The sequence below is a fragment of the Parus major genome, chromosome 2 (assembly GCF_001522545.3).
Source record: "Parus major isolate Abel chromosome 2, Parus_major1.1, whole genome shotgun sequence".
Lineage (NCBI taxonomy): Eukaryota > Metazoa > Chordata > Aves > Passeriformes > Paridae > Parus > Parus major.
The window spans coordinates 119,368,931-119,396,312 of record NC_031769.1 but is presented as its reverse complement, the minus strand read 5'-3'; the positions used below and the strand labels follow the sequence as shown (position 1 = coordinate 119,396,312).

The 27,382-nt window shown below is 37.3% G+C and overlaps 1 protein-coding gene across 1 annotated transcript in view; it reads right to left on the bottom strand.

The window, feature by feature from the left end:
- Positions 1-7,142: 7,142 nt before the first annotated feature.
- KCNB2 (potassium voltage-gated channel subfamily B member 2) overlaps positions 7,143-27,382 on the bottom strand; it is a 188,155-nt gene continuing 167,915 nt past the window's right edge. Inside the window, exon 3 of the mRNA XM_015619469.2 lies at positions 7,143-17,428. Within this exon, the coding sequence (XP_015474955.1) occupies positions 15,266-17,428 (2,163 nt within the window). The 3' untranslated portion in view covers positions 7,143-15,265. The remainder of the gene's footprint in view (positions 17,429-27,382) is intronic.

Genomic DNA, 27,382 nt, shown 5'->3' with positions numbered 1-27,382 from the left:
CCCTTACCAACAGCAGCTGGTGCAGGCATGGGCAGGATGGGGCCACACTGCTGCCTTGCAGGTCGCTGGCACAGGGGTGTTGGAAGTAGATGGTCTTTTAAGATCCTTTTCGACCCAAACCATTCCATGGATAACCAAACCATTCCATCTGTATATATGTATGTATTTGAATATATGTGTATAGCTCTGGTACATACCTGTGGTCTCTCTGCATGTGCCTACTGAGAATGTTGTATGACAGAGCTACTTCTTGGATCACAAATTAATTCATCCTAGGTGTGACAGCACAAGTTCTTTTTTTATAAAATCTTACTAGCAGTGCTGAGCCATGAGGTAAATTGAACCGGTAGACTTTAGAATGAGATATATTAAAATTCTCACCACCATGAAGCATGCATTTAGTTATAATAGGGGTTATATAGTATTATATCCAGTTACCTAGGAACAAAGGGGAAGGAAATTGTTTAATGCTCTTGACATATGTGTAATCAGTTAAAATGCTGCTCTACTGTAATTATCTTTCTGTATTAGTCAATGGCAATAGTTACGAGGTATAGAATGATGGAAACATCAAAGTAACAGGACTCAAAAGTTCTTTTAAAATAACTGAAATTATTCATCATATATAGAAATACAGGACAGGCAGACTCCTGGTAGAATACTGACTAAAATAACAGATTTTTCAAAATCACATCTGCCTAGAAACTACTGGCAGTAAATTTCCATCTGGTGGAGGATTTCAGTTACAAATATGCCAAGATCATGCAAGGATAATACCACATAGACATTTCACAGATTTATGGGTGTTGTTCCTGAGCCAATAATACAGAAGCAATTAGATGCAGTAAACTTCTGAGAAGGCAAAAAAGACATGGGTGAGGCTGGTCTGCAATAGAAAACAGTTGTAGTTCTGAAACCATGTTCTGTCTCCTTGATCCTCTGGGCATGCATCTGCTGTCTTTTAAAACAGTTTGGACTTTACAAAAGTAGCAAGGCTGAATCAATGACTCCCTTGTCACATTCACTGTCCATGTGAGTGTGGGGAGTTCCCATGGTGAGGTCTAAACCCAACATTTCTGTATTTCAACTGCCTCTTTGGGAGATCTGGAGGTCTCTGCCAAAGCACATGACCCCTTTGTGAATATTTTTTCTTCCAAGGGGACAGATTTCCTTATGGATTCTGATCAGTGGGAAGGGAAGAATTTTCTTATTATTTGACCAGAGAAAGTAAAAGAGAAAATGAGTCTAATTTCCTGGGACCTGATTAGGATCAGGATATTATCCAACATATATGCTCCCATTTTGCTTTTTCTAACTTAGATTACTGGATTCATTTCAACTGCCTTCTTTGTATATAAATGCAATTTATGGAATAAAATGAAAGAGCGATTTAAAAATAAATGAAAGGCTAAATTTCTCCTGTTGAGAGTACTATTGGCACTTGTAAGATATTTGGATGACTTCTGAAGCTTAAACTATAGATCTTTTTGTATGCTTTAAATACTAGACACTTTAATGGCTCATTAAGCTAATATATGTATGAAAGAATAAAAGCTACATTATTCTCAGTTAATGTAATGCAGTTTTTGAGACAAATGTATTACGGTATTCAATATTATAAACTCAGCAGGGTCTCCTCCCCTTTGCTTAGATTAATTCATACACAGAAAAGGAACTGATAGGTATTTTATTCCATCCCAGCTGAAGAACTACATATAAGACTTGAGTTAAAGACAATGCAGTTGCTACATTATCACCAGCTGTGTTCATTAGCACATTCACATCACTGAATGTCAAACCATTGTGTTGCCCTAGTGTCTGGGACTCCCTCTAGAAAGAAGAATGGTAAATTGGAATGCTGTGTAGCACTGACTGTGGTCCACCTTGCTTGTTACCAGAAGCAAATACTTCTCACATTTTGTCTTGATGTCTCTTGTTTTAACCAGGGACATGTTCTTATAGCCCTTACACAAAACTCCTGATGAAGGTATGTGGAATTCTCCTTGGCTAAGATCACAGAATCATAGAATGGCTTGGATTGGAAGAGACCTTAAAGAACATCTAGTTGCAACCCCCTGTTATGTGTAGGAATACCGTCAGCTAGGCCAGGTTGCTCAAGGCCACATCCATCTTGGTCTTGAACAATTCCAGGGATGCGCAGTCCACAGCTTTTCTGGGTAACCTGTTCCAGTGCCTCATAAAGAATTTATGAGATTCATAAATTCTCAGAGTAAAGAATTTATTCCTAATGTTTTATCTAAACCTGCCCTTCTTCAGCTTACCACCATTCCCCATTGTCCTATCACTATATGCCCTCGGGAAAATTCTGTCTCCAGGTCTCTGGTACCTTTAGGTACTTGATGTCTTCTATAAGGTGTCCTCTGAGCCTTCTCTTCTCCAGGCTGAAAAAGCCCACTATCTCAGCCCTGTCTTCATAGGAGAGGTGCTCCAGCCCTCTGATCAACCAATGCATTTATGTAAATTAAGCAAATCCATAGTGTTTACAAGCTTTAATGAACTTCAATTATGTTTACAAATTATCTCTCATGTAAATGCAGATTTTCTAACAAAAACACACAGAAAGAGTCCCTAAGTTACTGGCCAAATACTCGTATCTCTGGTATACTGAGTAATGACTGACATTTGACACTGTTTTCTGTGGAATAATACCTGAGATACACAATTGCAGCTTAGGTAACTGTATTTCTATGAAATGATCATTAGAGACCTCTCAGAAACTTTGCTTGTTTAGAAGTAATAATTTATTTACATGTTTATTCATTTACTAAATATGCCAGAATTAATAAATATGTTACTAGGAAGTAACAGCTTTGCAACTGTTCCCACTGTGAAAATAAGATCTTGGAAATACGGTTCTCTGGCTCTTCTGATTAGCTGACCATTGAATGTGTTTAGAAATCTGGAAGAAAGAGGATGAACTTGGAACAATGTTGAATACTGTGAAAATATTAGAGAAATGCACTTCATTGTATATCTGTAGAAGCATCAGAAAAGATCAATTGTAGTGAATACCAGAAAATCTGAGATTCATGTGAATGGGTGAAAGTAAACCTGGTGCTGTTTTCAACTCAAGCTTCCAAACAAAGAGAAAATAATTTACTGTTGTGCAAAAATGAGAGATTGGTAGATTTCATTAGATTTCTAAAGCTATGTAAATAGCTATTATGACAGACAATACCTCTGAACACATGCACAACAGCAAAGTAGTTTGCCTTGATCACTCATCACAATGAATGTCAAATTAATTTGCAACATCAGTACATTCCTGGAATTACAATTTTATTCATTCTGAGCTCTGGATACATTGCTGACAGTCCCTGAGTTTTAATTCTGCAGAAGTCATGACTAGAAATTCCAAGGAAACAAAACAGGCTGATTATACAAAAATCAATTTCATTGTTAACTGGGAAGAAACACCGAAGTGAGACTGTACTCAGAAAGCAGAGGTGGTGGAATATTTATGCAGTGGTGCCTGTTCCTTCTTTATTCATTTTTGTGGGTGAGAATGAGATCTCAGACATGAAAAACAGCTACTTTTTTTCTGGTATTTTATTAACACTATAAAATTGATTTTCTTTCTGTATGTACTAAGGTCTTTATTTCTTTTGATTACTGGGAATCTTTATCCTCCCCAAGAAATGTGAATAGCTTGACTTAGTTTTGAAATATTTAATAGAAAAGTTGGAGCTTTTCTTCCACCTTGCAAGGTAAATATGTGTAACCTGCTTAAAGTTATTAAACAGGATTTGCTTATGTGCTTCTGATGAGAAGGGTGGTCAGGCAAGCAGGAGTAGCTGGTAATTAAACCAGTAGTTGTATTGTTGCTGCTATAAGAAACTTCTTCTTTGGAGATGTAACTGTTCATACTAGAATGGAATTATTCCAGTCTATGTATGTCTTAATTTACTGCCAGGTATACAAGCCTTGTAACAATCCCAGTAATGTGCAGGTGTTAACACTTCCATTCTTCTGTGTGAACGGAAAATGATGCTCTGGATATGTGACTTACTTTGTTTTGAGTATGAATTAGAGTTGTGAGAACTATGAGATCTTTCTGCTGTGCCTTGGTGAACTGAGAAATCTCCTTAGATTGTAGCTATATTGTAGCACAAATGCAAAGTATTGCAGAGTTTTGGTTTGCAGACTGGTGCTGAGAGAGTGCCACATTCCATATGTGCTCTGTGTGTGTGTGGGTGTTTCGTGTATGTGTATATATATATCTATATGCAATGCTCAAGTGGTCAGCAGACTTGCCACTGGAAGATGAGTCACAGGTTTAAGATGTTTCTGTTAACATCCTGCTAAAGGATTGAATAACTGAAAACCCAGTTCCTTTCTAAGAATGGTACAATTATGCCAGCCTCTGTATATATTATAATGAAATTATTAAATCAATACCAGTAAGAGATTAAACTGGAAAATTGGTAAATACTAATTTACCGAAAACAAGACTGTTTTTTGAGTGGCTGAGCAAATGAATTCTGCTTTATGGATCTGTGTTTTTGATCATTGAATGCCTTAGTGTTTAATAAGTTAGGAGTACTTCCTGCAGTTGGGTATTCGTAGTGGCTCTTTTAATCTCTGGATTGTCCAGAGTCTAACTGGACTAAAAGTTCACTTTAAGCTCTTTTCCATAATGAATGCACTAAATTGCAAAAATATCTGAAGAAGCTTTAGTAGCTTTCATAGCATGGATATGAATAATGTACTGCTGCTTGACAGCTGACAGCTCACCTCTTGCTATCCAGTAGAAACAAACTGTCGTGGGAAGATATTTTGAAGAATAATAGCCATTTGAAAACTGCAACATAAGAGAACAAATAATGAAAACAGATTTCTTTTGCAAAGTAAAGCAATAGTTTCCTTAGTAGTTTCAATACCAGTGAATGACAACATATCTCAACCTGAATGTTTTACAGTAGGAATACCTAAATTGTAATTTAGCAATGATTCACAATAAATTGTTGCTGTGCTGTCAAGATGATAATCTGTAGAATGCATGAGAATGAATGGTGAGAAATAACAAATCAAACTTACTTACAATAACATAAAAATGTTACTGAATGGCATCATTCCTTCTGATGTCATACCCTTGATATATTCTTACTTTCTGCAAATAAGACATATTTTATAATTATGGTAGTTCAACATTATTAAGTACTTTTTAAGACCAAAAATACTTTTTTAGCAGCATTGAGTAAACTCTTGTTCCCTCTGGGTTCCCTGATGTTAGCTAACAAAACTGCAGGTAGTTTTTCCTCATCATCTGATTAATAGTGTCTATTTTTCACTCAATGAAAATTTGCGTTCAGAGAATCAACAGAACATGGTTTAAGCCTATACAGTAAATTAAGATTAAACATGATATCCTGAGCATTTAGGATGCTTACTTTCCTAATATTTATATCTAAAAATGCTAGGGATTTTTTTTTTCTCTGAATAGATTATGGCGGGATACTTTTTATGCTAACCTAATGCTATCTCAGTATTTTGTCAGTATCAACTCTATTGACCTGCTCTACTGGTCTGCCAAGAATACTTAGTTCTTTAGGACCTGACCCCAACCACATATCACACTTGCAGGTTATCATAAAATAGTTTTCCTGCTTTCTAGCTGCATTTGTGTTCAGCCATATATCAAGTTGCACCAATAAAATAGTAGATATTTTCTATATTTTATTTTCTCACTAGCATCAAGTCAGTTCCTTTCTTAGGCTGCTCTGGATCTCAGATGAGATGCTGGGATTCTTGACTTTTTTTTTCTTTTTTTTTTTTAATGTGCTCTACAAGAAAAAATAAAGGGAGAGGAGAAGATGGGAAAAGATGAAATGGTTAGAACAGAAAGATTTTCTAAGCTCATGGCATGACCGTAAAGATGTTGAGCTAGGAACTACAGTGGTGTATCTTGGTCCCTTGACTTCAGTTTTTGGAAAATGCTCCCACTTTTTTTCTTCTAAGGGAATTAGTCTCCTTTCTGCACAGCCAAACTCTGAAGAGGCCCAGGTCTTGCTGCAGGATGGAACTGTGTGTCAGCTGGAATGTGCCTGTAGAATTGCAGTCTTGCAAATACGCGGGTACCATGATTAGATGTGTGAGCTGCTTGGTTATTGAATAATATATAACCCCCCAAATCCTTTCCTTAAAATGCAATTACTCACATGAATGCCAAAAAGAAGAGATTTGGACAAGCAACAGGAAGGATGTGGTGTTTTTTTTTGTTTTTTTTTTTTTTTAAGGAAAAAGGAAGTTGGGAATGTGTTTGAGGTAGAATAGAAAGATAGAACAAATTTAATTTATGTACAGTGCTGCACATTCATAGAGGGAACCCTTAGATTAAAAGCTGAAAGGGTAGAAGTTCTGAAATATAGTGAATGCTGTATTAAGAGATGTACAGCATAGTGAGGTTGTGAAAATAAAGTGTCTATGCTCTCATCAGAGGGATGAGCTTAGACTTCCATTTTTGCTCCACTGCAGTGCTGTTCAGATGTTGACAGCAAAAAAAAAAATCTTTCTAATTTGAAGGTGAGGGAATTATATTCCTAATTTTCTGAATGGCAGAGTTTCTCCATTATAGGTGGATTTGCAGCAAAATTTTGTCTGTAAAAAAAATCAGTGAATTTCATGACTCATCTTAAAGGAGTAAAATAATTTCCACTGTAACCTAGATTTTTTCTTGCAGTTTTAAGGTGGACAAGAGATTGGTTTATCCACTCTGAATAATAGGCTGAGGTACCTAGGTTTGACTAGCCAAAAAAAAGGATGCTAAATCTTTCCATGCTTCTGCTTTCCATCCTGCAGGCAATACTGTTTACTCACCCTCAAAAGTCATTTGAGGCTTTGTATCTATGACAGTGGGAGTAGTAATTACCAGTAATTCTGAACAGAGAGGGAAGAAAAAGGCTTAGAATCACTACATTTAATTTTTTTTTTTTTAAAAAGAATGGATTCTGACTTTATTTGCATAGACAAGTGATTTATTTCTGTACACACCGTCTGCCAGAGATCCCTGTATAATTTTGAGTAATGACACCTAAAGACAAGTATGGATTATTGTTTTGGTATATATGCAATGTTCAATGTAAAGCGGTTTCATGAAGAGAACTGAAATGAGACACAAATGATTCATTTACACATTTATTTACTATCCTGCTTATTCTATCAGACTGAAATGGAGAACAATGCATTTATTTTAAAGACATTTGACATAAATTAAACAGGTATTTTGATGTTGAACAATTGTACAGACTACAACATGCATATTAATATGTAGATTGGTGCAGAAATACTTAGTTGATCAGCAAAATCTAGTATGACAAAAATAATAATCACATTTCCTTTTTTATGAAGTTAAAATGCAGCTGATATGGAAACATTGATACGAATACCACTAAATGTGAGAAATTATTAGTCTAATGAAATCAAATGTTTAGTTGAAAAAATAAAGCTATTGTCAAAGTTTTATCTACGGAAAGAAACTAAATCAAAATGTTTCTAACAAATACAATAATAATGAAAAAAAGCATGGTTGATGCAATTACCATTGCAAAATGCCCTATTATTCCCCTGCCCCACCCCCAAATACAAACAATGCATGAAGCAAAAGCAGCATATTCTCCCACAAAATGTCTGGGGCATTTTGTAAAGGCAGATGAATGAGATTAGACAAGACTTATCACATATGCTTTTATCTCCTAGTGACAGTGCTTTTAAAGAAAGATACATTATTAGTAGAGTAATGTATGATGAAATGTTGCTAAATCTGTAAAACTGAACAATAGTGAAGACACTGCTATTGCCCCAAGAGAACTTGAAAAAATACTGTTGTGCTTTTTTTGTTTGCAGCATTCAGAGCATTCACAGAGGAATACAAAGTAAAGTTCATTAAACTCCATAAAACTAGTAATAGTCATGCTACTGTATCTGTGAAACTAACACAGTAATAACATATAAACATGAATAAGTACATATTTAATTTGATATTTACAGTGATCTTAAAGCAATAGGCTATGTATTCAATGATCAGCTTCTTTGTACACTAATCCCTCCATGTTTCAGCTTATCAGCATGGCTCCTTTGATTTTTGAAAGAGTTGTACAGGTGAAACTCTGCAGAACTCTGATAATATAGACATATAAATCCAGAACTCTACATCCTAGTAGAAGTACCCATGATTGTCCCCAACAGTAGGTTGTTTTTTTGTTTAATGTGTTCGTAGTGTTCCTTTTGCCTAACACTATAATATATTGCTCCATCCTTCAGTTTTGTACAGGCAGAATTCCCACTGGTGTTCTGCTTAAGGACTTCAAGAACAGGCATAAATGTTTTGTATTCTGAACCTTCACAGAGAGATGCTATCTGAGCAAAACTTAGAGCAAAAATATCACTACAAGACTTACGTCCTCCACCTTGAAATGGTTAAAAGAAGTAAGTTAAGGAACTGGCTTTTTGTTCCTTGCATTACTGTACAAGGTATGCCCCAGACATCAGAGCAACAAAGCACACAACCAAAACCTTACTAGTTTCTCAATTTAAATAAATTTAGCTGTTGATTCAAGTAGGAAGATATCTAGACATGGAAAATAGGCACAAAATACTCAACCTGGGCTTCTGATCCTCCATCAATGCACAACAATTTGCTTTTATTCATAGTGGTATAAAGTAAGGGTTACTGTTAAGTGAAATAAAGCTACTTGCAATCAGTTTAATCATTCCACTGATTCTGGAGTAAGTCTAGTGCTGTCTGTACTGTCTTCATCAAGTGTAACACCAACTTTAGAGTAAATTGACTGAAGAAATATCCAGTATACAGAGTTTGGTCCAAACTACAAAACACTACTATCCAAAGGGTATCAGGAATTTGTTGTTTAAATGATTTTATGTGGGTTGACTTGGGGAACACACTGGGAACAATTTAATCTTTGGCTATGTATTGTTTTTTTTATGCAATACCACTGATGGAAACGGCAAAATTTGCTTGAGTAAGTGATTTAGCCAAGAGCTACATGGGCTGAAGACAGTAACCATGGTAGAGATCTATGTATACATTAGCAAGTTGTACAATACAAGCAGATTTGTTGAGGAAAACAGTTTGTGCTGACAGTTTACACTATCCAGGTACAATTTTTGGACTCATTCTCATCTGGTATCAGGGCCTGAATGCTTTGTCCTGCCTGCAGCATAGCTGGTGCATGGAAGAAGTTTTCTGGTACAGCCTCACCTAAAAGTAGCAGCAATTTGCATGGTGCAGGATTGCTTGGTTGTGTGAAGCAAAGCATGAGAAGCAGGGGTAGCTGAGGGATTCATGTCAAGAGAACTCTCCTGATTTTCTCTAAGATGCCAGTGTAAACATAGCCAGAGACTTCCAGATTTAGAAACATACATTATTCCTGTTGATGCTAAATATGTATTTAAATAGTTATTTGAGTTAAAAATTACCCTAATGAAATTAATTACACAGACTGCTCTTAGATGCATGGTTTATGTTAATCACAGGACTATAGTCAATGTCTCAGGTAATGACAGGTCACCATTCTGTTTAGTTGATAAGTATAATCAACTAATAGTCTTATAATAATATTTTTGTATTAAATGTTAGCTAATACTATGTTTTTTAGTTACTTTTAAGTAAAAAGAACAGTAATATTTGTGTGCTGCTTCCTTGTTCCAAAGTGGTATTCATCAGGATATGCATTATTTGTCAAAAAGAAAACTAAGTATCAATCAATAATAATATAGGATTACCACTGCTGTTTTGGTGGAAATCTCAATTTTACTAAATTTTACTAATTCTTCCTAAATATCATAATTCAGCATTCAAAAAAATACTGTTTAAACCTGGAACAAAATAAATACAAAAACAAGTATACTACCCCCCTGCAGATGTCCCATGGTGTATGATCACTGAACAAGAAACCATCACACAATGCAAACAAATTTTTTCTTTCATTTTTGCCTGCCAGTTACCTAAGGAAATTGAAAGAGGACCTGCAAAGGGTTTGGCTCCCAGAACACCTGATTTGTTTTAGAAAGTATTTCAGCTGGAATTAAAGCTGAGTGCCACTAATAAAACCAGTCTGGACAAAAGACAAGTATTCACACTTAGACCAATGGCTCTCTTAATAGCATTTACCAGTCAACTGCTTTTAAAAAAGTTATTGCAAGAACACTGAAAGCTCTTGCATGAGGGGTGATCCTCCAGTGGGTACACTGGAGAATTCAGAGCACTTTACAACTAGAAAACAGGGAGAAGTGACACTCAGTTCTTGTTCCTTGGTTCAAATGCAGCATCTACCACACTACCAAAACACTTTCCTGACAAGCAAGACGCACCTATCATCTTGTTGGGTGGGTTGCTTTCTGACCACTCCCTAGAAGAAGAGAAGGTTGATATTGGGAGGGAAAGGGCAAGAGATCCAAAGATCAACAGAGACACCAACATGTGATACCTTATTTTTCAGCAAAGTTTTCTGAAAAATGATTACAGGTCAGATATTCATGTGACAGGTGACTGGAAAATAGCATTGCTGAACCTGTTGGTTCTAGGTTAAAAATTATGATGGAGAAGGAGTGGAATTAAATCTTTTGTTACCGGCATTTTTACTTCATTTAGTGTGAACAAGGATTCCTTTATATTTTGTCTCTTTTTATATAGTACACTAAAATGTGCCTTGTTTACTTACAGTTTTCTGCCCTTCTTTCCCCCTTTGTTGTATTTGCATTTCTTGCTTGATCTGTGCTGGATACTTAGGAAAACAAAGGCATATTTGTTGCATTATTTTACTTCTAATATATGTTTGCCTGATCAAAATATATATTTTCTATCCAAGTGATTCAAAAGTTATTTGAATCAAAAAGCCAATCAGTTAAACTCTGGACATTCTTACCAATCTGACTGTATGCAGTAGAGACTCAAGAATTAAAACTGGCTTTTTTACTGGACTGCGGTTTAGAGATGAGATTGAAGCACTTATTTAAATAACTTGAAGGTAAATCTTGAAGGAGACAGAAGCTCAGACAACATGTAGGGGAAGGGGTCTACTTTTAAAAGAACTCATTGTTTTTCAAGAAATACAAATACATTGCCCAGTATTACCTGTTAGGAAGTGACTCATGAAGCCAATTGTTATTTTGATTTATGAATGTTATAGGCAAATATACAACTGTCTATACACATTCTGAGTTACATAATAGTGTGCTAAAAGGCTCTTCATGTCCATTGCTCTAGTGTTAGATCAGATATCACCTCTCTAACAACACTAATGTTTGAATTTTGAGACCAATTGTGAAGTTGAGGACACAGTGCATTAGACTGCTGCATTAGCACAGAGGCTTCTATATTCTATACAATGTAGCATTAAAAGGCCTTTTGTGTTTTCATTTTAAAAAAGTGTATTTTATATAAATTCGGTAGTGCAAAAACTTCCTACACCGTGTTACATTCTTTACATTACATACTTCCCCTGTAAACAGCTTTCCTGTAGGAACTTCCTTTGCAGTTTGTGCGATACATTATTCCCCCCCCACCCACCACCCAGATTTGGATTAATGTGATTATTACTCAAAAACTCTTCTAATTACTCATTAGAACATATTTTAAATATGTGCATTTGGTTTCATCATTGAAAAAGGAATTAAAACTTTGATTCAGGATTCTGCAGTTAGTAAAAAATATAAAAAATAGATCAATTGCAAAGCTATCTCCCTGAACATTCTTCATTTTCCAGTGATGCAAGGAGTCAGACCCCTTTCAGATGCACAAAGGAGTCACTTCTTTCTGAGACTCCTTAAGTTGTTTTGAAATTGCACAGCTGGCATTAGAGACTGACTCCAGAACTCAGACACATTCTCCCCTTACTGTGGTGAATGGGTAGTAAGTCTGAAATGGCTTCAAAGTTTTAGAAAAACCAGAAAAATATACTTGTGTAATTTTACATAATTTGCTGCATATCAATTCATGATGAATGGAGTGATCCCAGCCTGCACTTACACCTGCTGTACTGGATAGAAAGCTAGATCCAGTCCTGCAACTGCTCAAGTCGATGTTTTAATCAGGAATTATACAAGTCAGGTATTCAGAGGTGGATCCTGTGCATGCAGTCAAGACTGGAAAAACCACATGTCTAAACCTGTGCTTCTGGAAATAGTTTTCAGCATAGTCAAAAGTAGATAACAAAATTATACCAATAGCACTTCTAAAGCTTAATCATTTTGCTTCCAGTATTTAAAAAAAATAAAGCATCTGTTAATAAAGTGAATTGCATTTCTTTTGCTTTCAAAATAAATGTGCTTCTCTGAAAACATTTAAAATACAGCAGCAAATAAGGGCCTGGTCTTTCATCTGATTTATATAGTTAAAGCTCCTGTTGGTTTTCATCAAGAGGGAGAGACTATCATTCCTCTCATTCATATTTCAGTCAGTCCCTTTTTCCACCAGACTCCCATTGGTTTCAGGGGGAAATTCATCTGCACAAGGATTGAGGCCTTGACTTTACTCCTTTTAAACTTTTAGTGATTTTAATAGGCCAGATCAGGTTTATATGAAGTTTAGCTCGGGAGACCTTAAGGAATGAAATCTCTGTTCCTGCAATACGTTTCCTATGGCTGGACTCCTGCTCTTGCCATTTCCAAGTGACGTAGGTCTAAGGGGCTTTTCCAAAGTGTAAGGGTCACCTGGGAGAAAAAGCACACAGAAGGAACATGACACAGACCTCAGTCTTGCCAGAACAGCGTCATTGTCTTGAATGGGAATTTTCTGTGGATCCAGAGCATGGGATCAGGTCCCATTTAGTCTTAATTTGGACTTCAACAGTTCACTAGGATGTAAAGGCAGATCAAACAGGCCCATGTGATTTCATAAAACTGCACATAGAAAATACAAACCAACACTTCAGGCATATAAAAATTGACTGGCATTTAGTTTTAGTCACCAAAAATATCTAGAAACTAAAAAATAAATGTAGAAGATTAATGACTATAAAATATTAAAGAGCTAAGTTTGGGACAGTGAGACATAACATGATTGAAAAGTGTTACGGAGAATACAATATAAATACATAAAACTGAATGCAGCAACAAGTTGAAATCAACTCCAATTAAAGACAAAAAATAATCATTTTTATTTTGAGAATTAATGACCAGACATTGTTTGAAAAAAAAAAAGACATATTCTTAATTACTCAAACGACTGAAGAGACAACTCAATTTTATCTTGTTACAGAAATAAGAAAACTGATGGAAATATAGAAGAAAACTTTTTTAAAAAAAACCCACCTAAATGATTGTGCTGTGCTCATTGTTTGGCCCAGCTACCAGGATAAATATTTTGGGGGTCTTCAAACTTGCCTCTTTTCTATGTGCCAGGTTTGAGTGAGATCTGTGGAATCAGCCCAGCCATTTCAAGCAAAGGGCAACGTTGTAACAATAAAATGCTTGTTCCTTTACACTAAATGCATTAGGTGCCTGGTTGTTACATATTCAAGTGACAGAAAAACATACAAGTAAAAATTAACGTAGCTCCACTATGGTAAGTAGAAGCCTGCTGTTCCAAACTGTGCATTGATTGGTCTAAAGTACTTTTAAATCTTCCTTACAAAAAAACAAAAAATAAAAAAAAAAGGAGGAACATATTTTAGGACATGTCTGTGTAACTACATACATTTGATAATGATTAAAATTCATGAATTGAATAAACTTTTTATGACTTAGGGCATTAAAGCAATCTACAAGCTTTTTTAAAAAACAGTTTGTAGCGCAGGAATTTATGGATTCTGGATAAAATAAAAAATAGCTTTTTTGAGACAGCAGTTAGATGAGTACTTTGTAATGAAGGCTTTGGTTCAGCATCTTTCTTTTACTGGAAAGCTGGAGAAATCAGAGAAATGAAAAATGCTTTGGCAGTTGTCAGTGAAATGATTGACTTTTTCCTTTATTTAAGTATAGTGGAAATCCTGCACTTCATTTCAGAACAGCTATGGAAGGATGGGTTGAGGCAAAGTTGGTGAGTCAAGTGATATCTTCTGTCAGTCCAAATGATTGAAAAGAAAAACACAAATAAGCTTTGGAGCATGGAAGACCTGAGGCAAATCACATATATTTGAAGTCTTTTTCTCCAGCTATATGATTTGTGATAACAAAAGGTACCACTTTGCCCCATCTCATATGTCCTTACACCATAGCAGCTTCAACAACATTGCCATTAGTGAAGTATGAGCACTGTGTGGAGAACAAAAGTTAAGAGATCAAAGATCATGTAGAAGCAAATAGTGTTAAATCAAAGGAAAAATAAGAGTGTGGGAAATATTTTTTTTAATACCAAGGTATATTCTATGAGGCTGAAAAACTTTTGGTTGTATCTGAATAGCCATTTGGCACTATTTATTGCCGCAGAAATAACTATGATTTTTAAATTTTAAAATGGATTTTTTTTTTCCTCAGTTATGAAATGTTGGCAGTTTTCTATAAAAATATCAAATGCTTCATGTTCTGGTCATTAAATCTTTACTTTTCCTCACAGGGTCATTAATTAAACTGACAAATGCAATAACTGAAGTTCTGCAAGTAAAAAAACCAAAAACATCATGATTTATAGCACAGGTAAACTAAAATACTGTAGTCCTTAATTAACAGATATACTCATGAGCTTTTTAACAGAAAGCAAGAGACGTAAGATGCTTTAAGTAGAAGTTGCAATTTTGCAACATAAGTCTGTACAAAACCTCCAGGCAGCACGCTGTGAAGGAAGTACCTGTGTCCCAGGAAATGCTTTTTCCATAAATCCTTGTTAACAGTAGCTTTCCCCCCAACCCCAAACTATTTACAAGTATATGCATTTTGCAAGCTCAAAGCACCTTGTTTCACATCCTTATGAATGCATGCATTGACATTTCATCCTTTCATGTGCAAATTCTAAAATTCATTGTAACCAAGGAAAAAAAAAAGTTAACAGAGTTCAAAACCTGTCTACAATCATAAGTGAAAGGATCAAAAATGTCAGATGTTGCAGACCACTGGCTCCTAATAAAGCTCTCTTTATTGTATTCACCATTCTTGAGTAATTTTTTCCCTGTTTTTTTCAGTTTGTTACAAAAGCAGTCTTTTTTTTAATTAAACAGTATTTAAACTAAACAACTCTTCATGCCATGCAAAAATAACATTTTATGCACTTTTGTGGAGGCTTTCCATGTTTTAGTTCATAGGCATTACTAACTGTTTTAAGAAAAGATGTTTTTATTGCTTCTGTAACTAGTCACATGCTAGTTTCACGTGTAGGACAATAACCAGTTTCTCCTGGACTTGAATGAATTTCTGGAGCAAATAAATGATTTTCCATTTTGTGACCTTCTTGGTTATTGTCTGGCTTTACCTCACCCACAGCACGGTAAATGTCTTGAGTACAGTTGTGGCTCATGCTTTTGGGTGAAGAGCTGACCTGTGGCTCCCCTGTTAAATTGTTGCCATCACTGTGTTTATCCCCACAGCAATTTGTCTTGATATCCTGTTTTTTCTCATGTTTCACACCATGTAACTCCATAAACTCTTCTTCTTCTCCAGTGTCTATTTCAGTGAAGCTCCTCCCCTCTTTTGAAGGGAAAGTGAAAATTTTTTGTTTGGGAAAGAGTGGGGATGATTTTTTAGCAGGTCCCTGACAAAGTGCAGATGCATCAGCACCAAGTAGAGGCCGTTCACCTTGGGGGGAATTTTCTTCTAGGAGAATGGTGCTGATGTGCTGAGGGGTGGCCTGTGTGAAGTCTGCTGCTGCTGTCACTGGCAGTGGCCTTGCAGTGCTTGGTGGAGTTTGTGGAGCACCACCTCTATTGTCTTTAAAATTAACTTTAAGGGATCTAGATTTTAATGGGTTGCTACCTTTCAGGGAGCTTTTGGGGCTTTCCATGGCAGTGTCAAAATGAAAATGACCATGTGAAACAGTTTGGGACCCACTGCCATCACTGATAACAGCTCTGTTGATTGGATTATAGTCAAAGGTGACATCGGTTGGAGAAAATCCTCTGTCTTTTGCAAATGGTATGAACTGAGAACTTCTTGCTCTTTGGTTTTCTTCCAGGTTAACGGCATCTGTTGGAAATCTCATTTGCAAGTGAGAGCCAGGAAACAGAGAGAGGGGAGACCTCTCTGTTTCTGTGAAGTCAGTTGCACAACTGGCAAAGCTGTCGATACTGGATGTGCTTCTCATGTCCATGACAACGTCCGCAGGCCCAGTTGGCAATGGATCTCTCTGACCTATGACTTCTTCCATTTCTATTTCTTCCTCGTACCTGGGTGGCTTTGCTGACTGGTCTTGGTAACCAGCATTGAGATTAGGCTGAGACTGAGTTTTAGTAATTTCATTATACAGCATCTCCAGTTTTTGGGCACTGAGGTGCTGTGGGCTGGAGGATGCTGCAGCGTTGTTCAATTGCTCATGGGAGTCTTGTTGACTAACTTCTTGGTACTTGTTTTCGTAAGATTTGTTTGAGCTTGTTTCAGACATTGTCCTTCTGGCCCATTTCCACCGGCTTGGGGACAGGTGGCTGTCATCAGGTGTCTCCTTTGGACTGAGTGGTTCTCCAAGCTTTCCTGAATCTACTGCTACATCTATCATTTCCATACTGCGAGCAAAGGCATCTTTCAGATTCATGGAGACAATACTGCCATTTCTTTTAGCTCGCTCAAGTGCTTCTCTCCTCTTAATTGCCTTCTCCTGTCTTTTCTGCTCCTTATAAAACTCTGAGAAATTGTTCACAATAATTGGTATGGGCAAGGCTATGACCAGCACTCCAGCAATACAGCAAAGTCCTCCAACTATTTTACCTAATAAGGTCTTAGGATAAATGTCACCATATCCTACAGTAGTCATAGTGATTGTTGCCCACCAGAATGATGCAGGAATACTTGTAAATTTTGTAGCATCCTCGTCCTTTTCAGCAAAGAATACAAGACTTGAAAATATCATTATGCCCATGGCTAAAAATAATATCAACAAGCCCAATTCATTGTAACTCCGCCTGAGTGTAAAGCCTAAAGACTGAAGGCCTGTTGAATGTCTGGCGAGCTTAAGAATCCTTAGGATCCTCATAATTCGAAATATCTGAACCACACGTCTGACATTTTGGAACTGCAGGACACTTTTGTTGGACTCTGTGAGAAAAATGGTGACATAGTACGGCAAGATAGCCAGTAAGTCAATGACATTTAATGGGCCTTTGAAGAACTTCCACTTATTTGGTGAGGACAGAAAACGCAAAAGATACTCCATGGTAAACCAAGCAATACACACAGCTTCAACGTGTGCTAGCTGAGGGTTGTCATTTGGCTGCCCAAATTCATCTATTTCTTGAAGTTCTGGCAGTGTGTTAAGAGACAAAGCAATAGTGGACAGGACGATGAACAGAATGGACACAATGGCCAAAATCTGTAAAACAAAATAAAAAATGTTTTTGGTTAGACTGATACAAGTGTACTTGTCAGGGTTTGATTAGATCCTTTCAAGTATACATGTGTCAAATAAACACAGAATGGTGGAAGCTGTTTTCATGGCTGCATTCATTGTTTTGTTTTATTGTTTTGAATTTTGCACAGAGAAAACATTAGACTCATCTTAGACATGGCCAAAACCTGATTGCTCTACTGCCTGCAGTAAGCCAATTCATTTCAGAAAGCAGGCCATGACTGGTCTTACCATTTTTAAATTACAATAGGAGGTGATGTTTATTAGTGCAAGTCACCAAGTGAAAAATATATAGTTCTTGCTAATGTGCAGGATTATGCATTATGAATTTTCTGCATTAATTGTAATTATGTCAAACTTTACATAGTGTGGAGAATTGATTTGGGAATACCATGTGTACAAAGGTAATTCAGCACTTCATAGGGCACATTTTCCTAGACAAGCATAAATTTATGACCTGAAAAGAAGAAAAAGAAAAAAAACACAGGAAGCAGTGTTCAGGAGACTAGTCCTGCTGAATTGTCATGTCTGGACAAATTTCAGATGCTACAAGAATTGAAGGTTTTGGTCCTGAATTAGGTTGAGAGCAAGATTTTAAAAGGTAAGAAGTATGAAGGAGAACTGAGTTTCTCATAATTATTAAGATGTGTAAGTAGACAAAGGCTTCCAAGAAATAAAATTTTGCTTTCTGTCTAAGAAGATAGGTTTTATAATATATTTCATCACTCACATTCATAGAATCTTAGAATCACAGAATCACAGAAACATTAATGCTGAAAGAGATCTCCAAGACCCTCAAGTCCAATGCTTGACTGAACACCACCATGCCAACTAAACCATAGCACTAAGTGCCACACCACTTGTTTCCTGAATGCTTCAAGACCTGCTGACTCCTTAGGCAGCCTGTTCAAATGCCTGTCAAGCCTTTGAGTGAAGAAATTCTTCCTGATGTTCAACCTGAACTTCCCCTGGCACAGCTTGAGGCCATATCCTTTCATCCTGCCACTAGTTGCCTGTGAGGACAGGCTGACCCCCACATGGCTACAGCCTCCTTTCAGGCATTTATAAGGAGTGATAAAGTCTCTCCTGACCCTCCTTTTTTCCAGGCTAAACAACTCCAGCTCCCTCAGCTGCTCATCATAACACTGCTCTGTGCTCCAGACCCTCCACCAGCTCTGTTGCCCTTCTCTGGACACACTCCAGCATCTCAAAGTGTTTCTTGTAGTGAGGGACTCAGAACTGAACACAGGACTTAAGGTAAGGCCTCACCAGTGCCAAGTACAGGATTGCTGCCCTGGTCCTGCTGGCTACACTATTCCTGACACAAGCCAGGATTTCATTGGTGGTGTTGGCCACCAGGGCTCACTGCTGGCTCATGTTCAGCCTGCTGTTGAGTACCAATCCCAGGTCCTTTTCCACTAGACAGCTTTCCAGACACTCTTTCCCAAGTCTGTAGCACCACATGCAGTTGTTGTGACCGAAGTGCAGGACCCAGCAGTTTGTCATGTTGATACATATATCATATCATATCATATCATATCATATCATATCATATCATATCATACCGTACAGCTGGTCTTGGCCCATTGATTCAGCTTGTTCATATCCCTCTGTAGAGCCTTCCTGACCTCCAGCAGATCAACACTCCTGCCCAACATTGTGCTGAATGACAACTTACAACAATCCCTTCATCCAGATCAGGGATAAAAATCTTAAACAGCACTGGCCTCAATACTGAGCCTTGGGAAGCCCCACTAGTAACCAGATGCCAGCTGGATGTAGCACCATGAACCCCCACAGCTCCCTGGCCGCAGCCATCCAGCCAGGCCTGCACACAGTGAAGAGTGCACCTGTGCAAGCCGTGGGCTGCCGGTTCTGGAGAATGCTGTGGGAGACAGTGTCAAAGGCTTCACTGAAGTCCAGGCAGACAGCATCCACAGCCTTTCCTTCATCCACTAGGCAGGTCTCCTGGTCAGAAAAACAGATCAGGTTGGTCAGGCAGGACCTGTCTTTCCTAAACCCATTGAGGCTGGGCCTGATCCTCTGGTTGTCCTGTTTGTGATGTGTGATTGTACTTGAGATAATCTGTCTCGTAACCTTACCCAGCATCAAGGTCAGGCTGAGAGACCTGTAGTTCCCTGGACCGTTCTTCTGACCCTTCTTGTAGATGTCAGATGTCTTGTAGGTGTCACATTGGCCAACCTCCAATTTCAGTTTCTGAGCTCTACACAGTTGAAACACTCCCTAATCTACAGACACACCCCACACCTTTCATTCCTCACCTGTTCTTTCTGAAGAGCTTATAACCATCCATTGCCACACTTCATTCATGTGAGTGTTCCCACCATGGTTTGTGATGGCAACCACATCATTGCTCTCCTGCTGCACCATGGCTTCCAGCTCCTCCTGTTTGTTATCCATACTGTGTTCTGCCATGTACATGCATTTCAGGTGGGTTATTGATTTCATACCCAACACTGGCATGTTCTCCCCAGGCTCATCTCTAGTGGGCCTGGACCTATTCTCTTCCCCCTTCAAACCTAGTTTAAAGCTCTCTCAATCAGTCCTGCTACAATCCTTTTCCCCCTTTTAGACAGGTGAATCCCATCTGTCTCCAGAAGGCTGAATTCTATATAAATTGCCCCATGACTGAAAAAAGATATTTTGATAAAGTTCAGTTCTCCGTACCTCACAGTCTCCCACTTTCCCTGGAATAGCTGATTATTGCCTTTTACAGAACCAACATTATGAGAAAAAAATGAAAATCAGAAAACCTCACAGCCTTACCAGAAAGTTTAGTTATTTATACTCTAAGGAATATGAGCAGCTTTGAGACAGTGAGCAGTGTTAAAATGGCACAAAAATCATTATAACACTTAGAAAAAAATATATTGTTTTGGAAGTCCTAATTAAATCCAAGTTTTTATTAGAAATAATAAAATAAATTGTTTTTCTGTTTTAAAGCCCAGTTTAAGCTCATTCATAAAAGCATTTACTTTCATTTCTCAGAAATGGTACTGTTAAATCCATTTGGTGATGTTCCAAAGACACATTAGGTCTGACAAAATTGCTGGAACACCCAAGAAGAGTGAAAAGCAGCTGAGAAGAATACAAGTATGAGGAGTGTATGCAGAGAGACTGGTCACAGTGGTGATAGAGGCTCTAGAGATAGAAAGGCCTCCTCACTGTAGCTTTGAGAAAAATGGCAGTTAACTTGTTTCATCTATGGGTTATTAAGAGGCTATTCAGCTCTCTAAGCACAAACAGAAATTGCTCATGGTGTGGTGTGTATTTGGCATCATGTTGTAATTATGTACTATCTTTGGCCTTTTTCAGCTACTAATAGTACAGAACAGGTATACAGGTATCACCTTTCATATTCTAAAGCATTGAAACAATTATTTGAATTTTTCTCTACCAGTGCTGCTTCTGTCTTTTTTTTTTTAAACTATATTTATTGGAGAAATAAGATCCATCCATTTCTCCTGCCGAGTGAGTGACCATCTGTCTTCATCCTTCATACAGCCCATTCACAAAACATCCTTAGGTTAATCTATCCTATTTAGGTGGGCTATACAGTCCTTTAAAACTTCTGATACCAACATCAGCAAAAGAAGCCTACCTTATGGCTAAAAAGAATGAGGACAATAACAATGCATATGTAGGCAGGGCTGATTAATGAAATTTGTAGCTAGGACTGAGGCAAAGGACAGCACTGTAAATGAGCAATAACTACCTTTCAAACTGTGAAAGTCACCTGTATCAGATTTCACTGGAAACTTAAATAAGGTATACTAGGTTATCCACTTCACCTAAATGACTGTGAAATAGCTAATGCAGGCTTGAGTTCTCTAAAGTACTCAACAGCATAATTATACTTTCAGAATCTACAGAACAAATGAAAAAGGCATAGGTCTGAACAGTTGAGTTTGCAGTTTCTCTCAAGCTGATGGAGCCTCACTGGGACCAGAATCAGAATGTAAATAACAGGATTGGAAAAAGCTGCATAATACCAGGACCCAATTGCTTGACATGCATTGTTCTTAGAAAAAAAGAAAACTGTAAGAGTGTATCTGCCCAACTGTCATCAAACTGATTTTAATTAGGAAACACTGGCATTTCAGTTTGTCATAAGGGATTTATTTCATGCCTAAATGTTGACCAGCATATGAAAGGTCCTAGAAAAGAGATGAGTCAGTGAATAGCACCCCCTCTTGCACCATGTGACGTTGTTAAAACTCCATGCATTTTATAGACCTTGGACACAAAACTTTCCTGTTCAGAGTTGCCACCCAGGGTGTTTTATTGAAAAGAAGCAACTATTTGTTTGTTCCAGCCATTCCTTCGTGGCTGCTTCATATGCTGCTAACACACAAGCCTGACCTCGCCCAGATCTTTTAATAAAATACGCAGTATAGCAAGCCTGGAATTTTAAGTGTTTTATACATACCATCTATAAGCATGAGTCTGCTCTTCATGAAAAAAAAAATACAGCAAAGTAAAGCAGTTTGGTTTCTTCTAATGTAAGAATCTCAAGCTTTTATTTGTTGGGGACTTTGTTGTGTAATTAAAGTGGTGCATCATTCTACACACAGTATGTTTTAATTATTGCAATTGATTAGATTTCACAACTCATTAGGCAAAAAATGCCAGGGGAAAACTTGGAAGAACAAGAGCAACTATGAAAAAAAAGAAGTTAAAATGAACTCCATATTCTGAGTCTACATAAGGAACACTTTGCAGACATAACTATGCCTGTAAATTCTCATAGAACAGATGCAGATTGTATTAAGAGAAGCAGAGTTTGTAAGAAAGACTTGTAGCAAACTGCTAGGCTGGTTATGCTGATACAGAAGTGTAAAGAAACCATCACTGACTGAATCTTTCCCAGCAGAACTTCCTGTTATGTGATATTTCTAAACCATATTTTGGACTGAAAGGCCCAGAAAATTTGCATGCTCCAAGTGATTAATCTATGACCACAGTTCTTGACATAATATTTTTAACCTGCATTTCAGAATACATTCTGTTAAATGACAGATTCTGGCAGGTTATGTAATTTAGCTATGGTACTACAAAAGCACATGAAAATCCAGATCCTCTTAATCTTTAAAAATATTTCCTTTTAAATGGCATGTTTTCCTAAAAGAATGGACAGATTTAAATTCCTTTCCCTATGGGCTGGACATGAGGCATTTGAATCTGTTGATGCAATGAATAGTAAAACATTCCTTGAGTTAATGATGCAGTCTTAACAGCCTCCGCCAGATGCTGTTTTTTCTAGGTTTTGGGGTACAAGGACTGGTAGCAATCTCCTGAAAATGTAGTTGTTTCCCACTATTTTCACTAATTTTCACGAAAAAGTGGCTTTTTTTCCCCGTGCACCATCTCATTACTTATTACTGCCAGCAGTGTGAGGAATTCTGCATAAAATGAGCATACAACTGAGGCAGAAAATAAAGGTGCAATGGAATAGCCTTCAAATTATTCCTTGCTATCCTGCAAGAACTGATACGATAAGTGAAATGCCACAGTATTTGAAAAGGCTTCTGCCAATACTGAATAAGCCAGAGTAATTTTTATGTAAAGCAGATTAAAAGTATGCATCAGGTTCACATTAAAATATAGCTGCTGAGGGGAATTTCAGCTGAGCCCTACTGATCAGTACAGTATGTTTGATTAATATGGGTTTCAGTTTGGAATCAGGTAAGAGTGTACTAGCAACAGTGTTTTCTTAGCCTTTTTTTTTCCCTAGGGTGGGACCTAGCACAGGATCTAGACCATTTAAATAATAGACAGCAGTAGAGTCTCATACTTTTCAAATTTCTAGCCTCCACAGACACTGAAAATTATCAGGCTGTCATATATGCCTCTCTTTCTGCATTTAAATGCATGATATTGTCTTCACATGAAGTTCCCTGGCAGTATCTTTAACTCTGCCTTTAGAAAATCTCAGAAAAAATTGCTGTTGTTCAGCTTTTGAAAGGCTTCTGGAGAACTCTATCAACTTTCTTGGGCACTTAGCTATAGCCTCAGAAGCATCTGCTCTTGGGAAAGAGGTGTTCTGAGCTTGATTTGAGCAGGTAGGTACCTGGAGTTGGTCTAGGTTCTTCAGATCAACCTGAGAGCTACCAAGTGCTGTAGCCTGCAGATCGTGGTGGATCTTGCATGGAAGGGAAACTTGTAGCACAGAGCTCCCAGCTCTGGCCAGACAATCCACACACTCACAGCCACACTGGCAGGAGCAGAAGGTCAGATAATGAATGTTTTCGTTTTTTCTGAGGGAGGAAGCCCATGAAAGTGGAAGACATATTATTAAGCTTGATGAGAAGTTTATAAAAATTAGTTTACTTCAGCAGCATCCTTTACTGTAAAGTGTCTTCAGATTGTGATATTGAGTTTGCAACTGAACGGACAAAAAGTCTTGCTCAGTAAGAGTGCCATCTTGTACATCTGTCTAAATCTGTGTGCACTCTGTTCTTGACATCTGGGATTATCCAAATTAGATGCACACTGGAGAAGCAAAGACAGCACTACAGATTGAGTCACCTTGCAACTATAACTGTTTCCACACGAGAAATTTTAAGATTAGTCAGGACATCAGTCTGTAGACATTTAGGAGAAGGGGCCATTAAAATATTCTTCTGTGATTCAAAGGACAAGAAGAAAGTCATGATACAACATCTCACTCCCTGGTTGCTCCATTTTCTCCTTCCATTGTATCCCTGGGACTTCCCAGTTATGGGCATCACCTCTTCCTTCTGACCCACAATTCTGTATCATGCTGCTTTGCAGAGGGGATTGTACTCAGCTCACACCTGTATTTCTGCATTCCCTACAGGTATCAGTGTGTCAAAAATCACATCATAAACAGTCTGACAGACCTAAAATTACTTTGAATCTAAGGTTTCAACGGACCACACTGAAAAGGTTCAACAAAAGGCAAGATATTTTGCTACAGTCCTTTTCTGGCTAGTGCTCTTTTTTAACATTAAGTCCTTAGCCATGGGACATAAAAAAGGAGACAAATAAATCCTACTTGATGTACTCCAAACTAGAACACAATGGAGCTATGGAAAGCCTTAAGCATGCCAAATCTAACCAATCTCAATAGTCCTGCAACACTGAGAATTATCTAAGAATAGAACTATATGTTTGTAAATGCTAGTTGTTTTAAGTGATGGAAAAAATTATTTCCAGTTACTAGAAGTTTAATTTTTGGAAAATAAGAGAGGGGAATAATTTAACAGAACAACATAAATGTAGTGCAGCTTACACCTCTATCAATGTTGCCCTTTCAGAAACACATCTCATAATAACTCTGACAGCCCGTGTGATCACTGAACAGCTTCTCTCTGCTGCTCTCAGTCTCCTTCCTTGATGACATTATTTAGAATTCTGACCTTTCATTTCCCACTTTTTCCTAGATTAGTATTATTATTAATATCTTTAAGGACTTGATTTGAATGCTCTTCATTGCTCTGTCAGGGATATTCATTAAGCCTCACATTAACCACATATATGAAGGTTAAGTTCTGAGTGTTGTATTTATCTGGTGCACAGCCTTTTCCTTTGGTCTCTTTGCACTGGGATGACTCTCACTTAAGAAGCTTGGTTTAGAAATACCCATTTAGGAGGTTTTCACTTAAGATTTCATGACTAGCTCCATAAACACTCATCATATTTTTATGTATGAGAATTATCTACTAGTTCATCAGTAGATGAAAAAGCTCGTGTTTCCAGTTTAGCTTGACAGACAAGTTCCTATGAAGATAGTGAATGCATGTGCAATGTTTATTCATGATTCTATGAAGTTTACCTAAGGAGTGGCACATGTCCAGGGATGTGCTTTCCTATCAAGCTCACCCAGACTGGGAGCCAACATCTGGGACCACCTTTGTTTCTGTAATGTAGTGTCCTTCAAGTCTCTGTCTGAGGAGGTTTCAGGCAGGTGGAGTTTGCTGCCTGCCAGTTCCAGTATGCATGGCAGATTGGTGATGATAACATCAGCAGAACCATCATCATGGTAATTCTAGTGGAAGGCGTAATAACAGGTAGTAAAAGCTCAAATTTTGCCACTAGGCAACTCAAACTATTCCAAGCACAGCTGTAGTCAAGCTAGGTATTTTGAAACTGGCTAAGGTAGGTCTACCTGACCAGAGAAAATGCTTCTGTCTTGGCAAAACCTTCACTTCAGAAGTTCAGTCATAAAGCCATGGTCTGTAGCTGATATACTTCCTGCTGGAGAGCACTGAATAAATTTCATTTTTTTTCACAAAGCCTTTCCACCACTTTGTTCTGACATTCCCACTCCATAGATGAATATTTGCCTTAGAAGATCTAGAATCTCAGAGGGAATAAACCTGCTTAGGAAAAGGTATTTTATTCTTTGAGATTAGCAAGCATCCTTCTGGCTTAAAGTAACAATAATAAAATGCCTCTCTCCTACATTAGATGCAGGTAGATTACTGTTTATTGTATTTATACTATTAGGATAACAGTAATAGAATACACCCCTCCTGCATTCTGGGGTGAACAAACTGCATTTACTTAATGACATGATTATTGTTTTAGGGAAGGGTAACCTTGGGGTTTGTGCCACCAAGATTTTCAGCATAAGAATTTAGTTTGAGAATTTGATTATGGCTGAGTAGTGAGGTGGTTTTGCATAAGGCAACTCAGTGGGTAATATGGCAAATGAGAACCCTGGGAATGGACTGAGCCTCTGTGAATCTGAACAAAAGAACAATTCAAGCCTCTTAGAACACTAGGGACACATTAGACACACAGTAGAAAACTAAGTACAATACTGCAAACATTTGCAGGATGTATTTACTAAATATTGCAACCAAAAAGTGATATTGGAGACCAGAGAAATTGCGATATGCACAAGTAATAGGCAATGGATTGCAAATGGCACTGTCAGCTTGATCTTTAGCACAGCCCTGATGAAACCTGCTGTGTTTCATTATAGGCAAGAGCTGAGGATAATACTGAGGGCATTTGTTGGACTGGCAAAGATGGGAGACCTTAAGTAGTCACAGATGAAGACAATCTTCATAGTTTGGAAGAGACATATGTATTCAATTTAGCATCAATGGAGACAACCTTGAATACTGAATCAGCACAGAGTTAATGAGAATATTTTTTTTAACATATTAAGATCCATATCAAGTCAGCTCTAATATTATTTTGCTGTTGTTCAACAGCAAAAATCTATTTCAGCTGGAGACATGAAATCAATTATTTAATGATAAATAGCAAACTGTCCTCTAGGAATTAATGTAGAAGAAATGGCAGATGCAGAGTAAATGTAGGTGAATTGCTTTGTGTTCTTTTCACTATGAAATTGGATTAGCCCATGAATTTGACTGTCATATATTGACAGATATAGAGCTAGTACCTGCTTGAAATTATAGTGTGGCTAGTTTAATCAATTAACTAATTTAATGTAAGGTAGTTTACTGTGAAAATAAAAATTTTATTTAGCTAATGCTTTCTTTGTTTTATAATAATGTGAGAGATTTAACTGCCTTACATATGATCACAAAAAATTAACTTAAAGAGTCGTCTCAAAGGCTTTATTTATACATAGCTTTTTGGCCTCCTAAGTATTATTTCTAAATGGAACATTTTGCTTGTGTGTGCAAGAAAAGTTATCTAAATTTATCAAAAATGAATGTGATGTCTTTATTAAAGTTTCTGCCTACCCTTATTCAGAAGTTTTCTAAACCTTTTACATATTTCTTACATTTAAGTTGTGTTTTGTACTATTTGCCTAAATTTTTTTTGGTAGTGAAAGCTGAGTATTATTACTTAGATTAATGTACCAGAGTCTTCAAAATTTGCATCGAAGTCATGACAAGGAGCTTGCAGTTTCCAATCCTTTTGCATAGCAAACCATATGCAAGATCTGTT